This window comes from Leptodactylus fuscus, chromosome 1 (genome assembly GCF_031893055.1).
Source record: "Leptodactylus fuscus isolate aLepFus1 chromosome 1, aLepFus1.hap2, whole genome shotgun sequence".
NCBI classification, from domain to species: domain Eukaryota; kingdom Metazoa; phylum Chordata; class Amphibia; order Anura; family Leptodactylidae; genus Leptodactylus; species Leptodactylus fuscus.
Window position 1 is genome coordinate 26273363 of NC_134265.1, and position 7569 is coordinate 26280931.

A 7569-nucleotide genomic window follows, 5' to 3' on the forward strand; every position below is an offset into this window, starting at 1 on the left:
TAAAGCATCTGCCAACTCCTAGACAGTCTGTGGTGCAATGTGACATGCTGGAGGTGCTACCAGGAGACAGACCATTACACCAGGAGGCGTGGAGGGGGCTGTAGGAGAACAACAACCCAGCAGCAGGACCGCAACCTCTGCCTTTGTGCAAGGACGAACAGAAGGAGCACTGCCAGAACTCAATGGGAGGCTTTTTTACCTATTGCTTTCAATGTGATACGCGCGTAAGCCGGCACCCTTTGAAATCAATGGGATCTGTTTTGAAGCGCATAATAAGCCACATAATATATGTGGTTATAGTAAAAAATTTTGATCACCTATCACCAGGAATAATATTATGGTGGAAAAATATCTACACAGCTTACAGAAGATGGATTTTGCTTACCTTCGGATGATTAACAAGAAAGTTAACAGCTTCCTCAAAATAGTGAAGATCAATATGGTCCAGAGTTTTCGGAAGATCATCATAACCAAAGTAAGCCAAAGCAAGAGCGGCAAATCCATGACTGGCCAAGAGACAAGCTCGAACCTCTACAAGACCTCCCATAGCACCAAATATGTCTATAACCCCTGGGAAAGGACCTTCACCTATGAAGAGAGAAAATCAAATTTATCTCTATCTCCCACTACCTGCCTTTGAGAGTCACCATGATGCTTGTAGGACAAGTTGAGAAGCTTGAAAATAGTCACAGGTCTATCAAGTCCAAAAAGATATAGGGTGGTTTCTTATCCAGTCTTAGGTTCAGACCTCTTAAAGGGGCTTTTCTTTATATGGCCATAAATATCTGATCAATCGGCTAACACCTGGCTACTGGACCAATCTCCTAAACTGGGCTGCTTCCAGTACATAATATATGTTCAGAAGCAGAAAGATCCATCTATTGTCCGGCAGTCTACCTCCTTCACTGCAGCTCAACTCCCATTGAAGTCAGTGGGAGTAGAGTTGCAGTGAAGGCGCCGGGTTGCTATATAGTGGATGGAGCTTTCTGCTTCCGGCCCCATATTGTTTATAGGACAGATGCTGGAAGCGGCTCAGTACAGCTGATCAGTCCAGGTGTGTGATGGACTGGGTCGCCCTAGCCCTGCTCTTCCGCTATTTTGCGGCCAAATCAAGGCCGCAAAATAGCGCCGCGTATACGATCCCGGCTCCCATTGAAATCAATGGGAGCGTATATGGCCCGCAAAAGCTCCCGCGGCGTAGACGTGCCAGATTACGAGCCAAAATACATCGTGTGAACTCACCTTAAAAGTAACAAGCGGGATGCAGGAACCAAGATATGCCAAGATGAGGCATAATGTTGACCACCTTTTAGGCGCAGTGTAGGTACAGTCATGGCCAAAAGGTTTGAGAATGATACAAATATTAATTTTTACAAAGTCTACTGCTTCAGTTTTCCTAATGGCAATTTGCATATACTCCAGAATGTTATAAAGAGTGATCAGCTTAACAGCAATTACTTGCAAAGTCAATATTTGCCTAGAAAATGAACTTTATCCCCCAAAACACATTTCAACATCATTGCAGCCCTGCCTTAAAAGGACCAGCTAACATCGTTTTAGTGATTGCTCCATTAACACAGGTGTGGGTGTTGATGAGGACAGGGCTGGAGATCAATCTGTCATGATTAAGTAAGAATGACACCACTGGACACTTTAAAAGGAGGCTGGTACTTGGCATCATTGTTTCTCTTCTGTTAACCATGGTTATCTCTAAAGAAACACGTGCAGTCATCATTGCACTGCACAAAAATGGCCTAACAGGGAAGAGTATCGCAGCTAGAAAGATTGCACCTCAGTCAACAATCTATCGCATCATCAAGAACTTCAAGGAGAGAGGTTCCATTGTTGGCAAAAAGGCTCCAGGGCGCCCAAGAAAGACCAGCAAGCGCCAGAACCGTCTCTTAAAAGTGTTTCAGCTGCGGGATCGGGCTACCAGCAGTGCAGAGCTTGCTCAGGAATGGCAGCAGGCAGGTGTGAGTGCATCTGCACGCACTGTGAGGTGAAAGATTCTTGGAGCAAGGCCTGGTCTCAAGGAGGGCAACAAAGAAGCCACTTCTCTCCAGAAAAAACATCAGGGACAGACTGATATTCTGCAAAAGGTACAGGGAGTGGACTGCTGAGGACTGGGGTAAAGTCATTTTCTCTGATGAATCCCTTTTCGATTGTTTGGGACATCTGAAAAACAGCTTATTCGGAGAAGATGAGGTGAGCGCTACCACCAGTCTTGTCTCATGCCAACTGTAAAGCATCCTGAAACCATTCATGTGTGGGGTTGCTTCTCAGCCAAGGGAATCGGCTCTCTCACAGTCTTGCCTAAAAACACAGCCATGAATAAAGAATGGTACCAGAATGTCCTCCAAGATCAACTTCTCCCAACCGTCCAAGAGCAGTTTGGCGATCAACAATGCCTTTTCCAGCATGATGGAGCACCTTGCCATAAAGCAAAGGTGATAACTAAATGGCTCAGGGAACAAAACATAGAGATTTTGGGTCCATGGCCTGGAAACTCCCCAGATCTTAATCCCATTGAGAACTTGTGGTCAATCATCAAGAGACGGGTGGACAAACAAAAACCTACAAATTCTGACAAAATGCAAGCATTGATTGTGCAAGAATGGACTGCTATCAGTCAGGATTTGGTCCAGAAGTTGATTGAGAGCATTCAGCAATTATACAGGTATCCAGCTCACCCTAATTCTACGTGTAATGAAGTTCCTGGGCTGCACGGATGCGGATAGATTCCAATCCACACAAGTACGATGTATAGTAGTAGAAGGATCCAGCGTCACCAGGTGAGTAAAATATAACTTTTATTTTTTCATTTAAAAGTTTACAGCATTCCGTTTAGATGGCAAAGCATACACGAATGGAGAAACACAGCTACGCGTTTCGAGACCTTCCTCATCCCTTCGTCATGGCATACTGAATTTTAACCAGCCTGAGGATTTTAAACACTAATTAAAAACACCCCACACCCATAAAAACTTTTAACCCCATGTGGTAAGTATGTTTGCACATCTACATATATAAATAGTAAATGAATAACCTTCAACAATATATATACAAAAACCATATAAACCGAGTCACCTTGTCCATTTTGTTTATACTCATATTTGCCACATTCGAATATTTAATTATCCATAATTAGATTCCTAATCATGATCTATAAACACCTCATTTATATTCAACCTGTGGCATTTGGCCATACTATTCAATTCACAACTTTTAATTTTTAAACTGCCGATCTTTGCCAAAACACTGCTCTATATTAATTCCAGTTGCACCTATATAAACACTTATCACTTTCTTTATCATATTACCAAGGGCTATTTGCACCGAAAATGCCTACCTTTAGAAACCCTGCCAGTCTGAATATGCATCAACTTCCTGACACCGGAGGTTTGTTGCTATGTTGTCCGATCACGTGACACACCTTATACCACACCTCCTATCACATGATCGGACAATTTGAAATTCTATACAATCCTATGAACCTCATATGCTGACTTCAAAAAGTGTCCACTTAAGATCTACACTCATCCTACAAAGGTAAGTTCTAACCTCAAACCATTTTTCCAAATGATATTATAGTGATCAAACATAGCCTCAAATTTTAATAGATATACGATACGTCAGAGCGAATGTTTAATCCGTGAGGGTATCGTGTATTAAGCACCATAATCCAATGCGCCTCTCGGATTAAAAGTTTTTTTCGCCAATTTCCTCCTCTAATCGGCTTTCCTACTTGTTCAATCGCATAATACACCAAAGATGAGGTATCTCCCCCATGTATCTGAGATTGATTGAGAGCATGCCAAGGAGAATTGCAGAGGTCCTGAAGAAGAAGGGTCAACACTGCAAATATTGACTTGCTGCATTAACGCATTCTAACGGTCAATATAAGCTTTTGTTACTCATAATATGATTGCAATTCTATTTCTGTATGTGATAAAAACATCTGACAAACACACATAAAAACCAGAGGGCAGCAGATCATGTGACAATATAAGATTTGTGTCATTCTCAAAACTTTTGGCCATGACTGTACACTGTGGCCCAGATTTACTATCTAGTTCTACACTGTTCATCCTAAGGAAGCTGCTTTTCTCAATGCGTATGAAGGCCTAAAATGGGAAAATCCCTTCCTGACTTCAAATATGGCAATCACATTCTTGAAATTCTGCTTTATTTTGGTAGAATCCTAACTAAACCAACCAAATGATCTTATTAGCTACATGTATTATAGTCTAGACACAAAAGTACACTAACTATTTACCTGGAGGAATAAATAAAGCTCCTCTGATTCTTCCTTGTCTGACCTCCAGTCTCTGAACCCCAGGAGACACAGACCATCTTTCGACACTTGTAGTTGCAGCAGGAGGTTTCTCAGGAAAGGGAGTAAATTCCAGATGACTGTAGACTTCTAGGTGAACATGGAAAGGACTTCCCATCACATCACATTTTCTAAGTCGTTGGAAAGGGCTGGATGACTTCAAAGCCCAGAACAGACCCATCGGACACACTCCATAGAAGTCTCCACCAGTGGCTGGTGAATGCTCCAGGTCTACTTTTCCCTCTGTATCGCTGACATAGACGGCTTGGGAATGAAAAATTCTCCCTTTCTCATCCTGTAACCAAGCTCTCAAGGTTATTATTTGCTCTGGTGGAAGACCACACACTTGGATTTTCACAGGTTCATCTACTAGAGAGATCTCGGGGGAGACTTTAAGGCTGATCATATCTAAATAACAAGAAGAGTATTAAATAGAGAATTATTTCAGACTGGACATCAATAAAAATGGTGACTTTAATAAAATTGGGCAAGACAAGATGATCTGGTGTCCAAGGCAGGAGCTTCAGAGTTCTCCCCTACTTGATCCCTAGTGCAGTATGTAAGCTGTTGGAAGAAGTAATTCAATGTATGAGAGTCCATCCATCCTTTCCTACCAGTCCTTAATGTACTTATCTATAATACATACTCACCCACCATGTCATCAATTTCCCTCAAGCCCTATCCCTAGTAGTTCTCAATTCTAGATCAACTACTGTATTAGCTCCATCACTAACTTCTTGGTACACTAGGAAGCTGCCTTCATCATCTTACCCTAATCTTGCCTCGCAAAGAAATTGGTTCACTGCTTTTCAAAGTTTTACTCCTTTTCTGGCCCCCTAGATAGTATACTATCCCTTTATTGTCCCCTATACAGTATACTGCTCATTTATTGGCCTCCTACAGTAATAGCTGGAAGGGAACATAATATTGCACACCAGGAGATGGAGTTTAAACTGGGGGGGAATTTGGAGTGGGACATTATAATGTGGGAGCATACCATGTCAGGATGACTGTAGGAGCATTATACTGTGCGGGCCACATTAGAAATTAATGGTAATGGGCGGAGTCAATCTGGAAATGGGTGGAGTTAAACTCACACCGCACATTCTGGCCTTCTTGCAATCCTGTGAAAGTTAGGGAGTCTGCAGTATCTGACCCCAGTAAAGTGACTCTAGGGCACTACCTGCTGGATATACACAGAAAACCAAATAATGGGTCAGTGGCCCCTCACACTACATATATCCTATATAGAGAATGACATTTGCTGGCAAGGATATTCAACAAAATAAAAATGAACATTTATTAAAAAGAGGAGGATTTGGCAATCACTAGAGATGAGCAAAGTTTTGGAAAATTCAATTCGGCCCCTCTTCCGGATTTCACAAAAAGATTTGATTCTTTCTGAATTGATGTGCGGCAAATAACGTTAAAAAACAGCTATTTCCTTTGTGCAGACAGCCTGTATAACACTGTGCCATGCAGTAACACACATGGAGAGTCTTCTGTGGTAGTCAAACAATACAGTGAGTGAGTATTGCATGCACATGACAGGCTTTGCTCTTAGAACTGCTGCATATCTCACTTATTTAGACACAGTGGCAGAGAATGGCGGTTGCAGCAGTGTGAGGAGCCCATACAGTGACCCAGTGTCAGAATGTGGAGATTGCAGTAGCTTTATGTGGCTATACAATGACCTAGTGGCAGAGTATGGAGATTGCAGTAGCCTTATGAGGCCATACAGTGACCCAGTGGCAGAGTGTGGAGATTGCAGTAACCTTATGAGGCCATACAATGACCCAGTGGCAGAGTGTGGAGGTTGGAGCAGCCTTATGAGGCCATACAGTGTTTAAGTTCTCCTGGAGAAAGCCAGGATTCAATTTCTTGATTGAGATAACGGATAACGGATTGTGAGACTTTGTTTGCCCAGGCAAACGAGGTATAGAACAGCGTGACACCGTTGTACCCTGCACATGTGGTATGCTGGAGGAGCCCCAGGAGTTGTCTCTGCAGTGGAAACTTAACTGAAATTGAATTGTTTTGTAAAGAGGAATGGTCCAAAATCCCTTCATCCAGGATCCAGGAACTGATTAAAAGCTACAGGAAGCGACTAGAGGCAAAAGGAGGATCTACTAAATATTAATGTCACTTTTCTGTTGAGGTGCCCAGACTTTAGCACCGGTCAAATATTGGTTTAATGCATATTGCACCTTTTCTGTTAGTACAATAAACCTCATTTCAATCCTCAAATATTACTGTGTCCATCAGTTATTAGATATATCAAACTGAAATGGCTGCTGCAAACACCAAAATATTTAGAACTAAAAATGATTAAGATTAATAGGGGTGCCCAAACTTTTTCATAGGACTGTATATATGCCTCACGTCTTGTGAAATAGCCTTATTATACGTAACAGGACATATGACCAAATAACAACCTCACATCATGTGTAAAATCTTACCAAGTGTAGTGACAAGAAGGAAAATGCCATACAAGTGCCATAGAAACTGCAGATCCCAAATAATCTATGCTGCAAAGGCAAGCTAAACAACTCATGAAAAACAACAAATTGGAGCGATCTTACCACCTCCACGTAGGGTGTGTAGAGCCCGGGGTATCAATAGCCAATGTTACAAACTTCAAGCGACAAACTGGCTTGCTGATTCTGAAACAACTGATACTACCCTGTAAGGACAAGTCAGCAAAGAGGACACTCTATCATAAATAGCCCGAGGCAGTTTGCCTACTAACTATAACAATAGACTATTACAAGATACTATAAGTTCTCTGCCTACTAGCTGTTGTGTACAAAGTAACAGCGCAATGTTGCTAGCTTTATATCTACCACTAGCAGGAGGACCTGGCTTCGCACGGGTATATTTCATTTTTGTTTGTGTAGTAGCCCCATAAGAATTGTCCAGTTTTGCACTGGTGCATTTTGTATATCGTTTGTGTGTATGTCCATAAGCATCATGTGATCATGTGTATCTTATTTCGGATATCAGTGAAAAACCTGCGATCAGTTGTTATGGAGACCTGGAGTAAATCTGTGTGTATGTGACCTTGTGTAACAGTGTCATCCACAGTGCCCTGCCCTTTTAAAGCTGACATAAAGCAGTGAAGAAAAATGGCTTGGTTGCTATGGAAACCTGGAGTAAAACTCTAATATGTGGTACTCTGTGCAGAGCCATGTATCTAATCCTCCAGCGTGTGGTATTGTGTGCAGAGCCATGTATCT

At 42.1% G+C, this 7569-nt stretch overlaps 1 protein-coding gene across 1 annotated transcript; it reads right to left on the reverse strand.

The window, feature by feature from the left end:
• Positions 1-361: 361 nt before the first annotated feature.
• On the reverse strand, positions 362-4739 carry LOC142197092 (acyl-coenzyme A amino acid N-acyltransferase 1-like). The gene is made up of 2 exons (XM_075267196.1): positions 4277-4739; positions 362-588 (listed from the first exon to the last, which is right to left on the reverse strand). The coding sequence occupies exons 1-2, from the start codon at positions 4737-4739 to the stop codon at positions 362-364; spliced, it is 690 nt and encodes a 229-aa protein (XP_075123297.1).
• Between the last annotated feature and the right edge of the window lie 2830 nt (positions 4740-7569).

Coding starts and splice junctions, on each gene's coding strand:
- LOC142197092 (XM_075267196.1), bottom strand. CDS start 4,739: ATGATCAGCCTTAAAGTCTCCCCCGAGATCTCTCTAGTAGATGAACCT. Junction 589..4,276: donor AGCTTTATTTATTCCTCCAG/GTAAATAGTTAG, acceptor CTCTCTTCATAG/GTGAAGGTCCTTTCCCAGGG.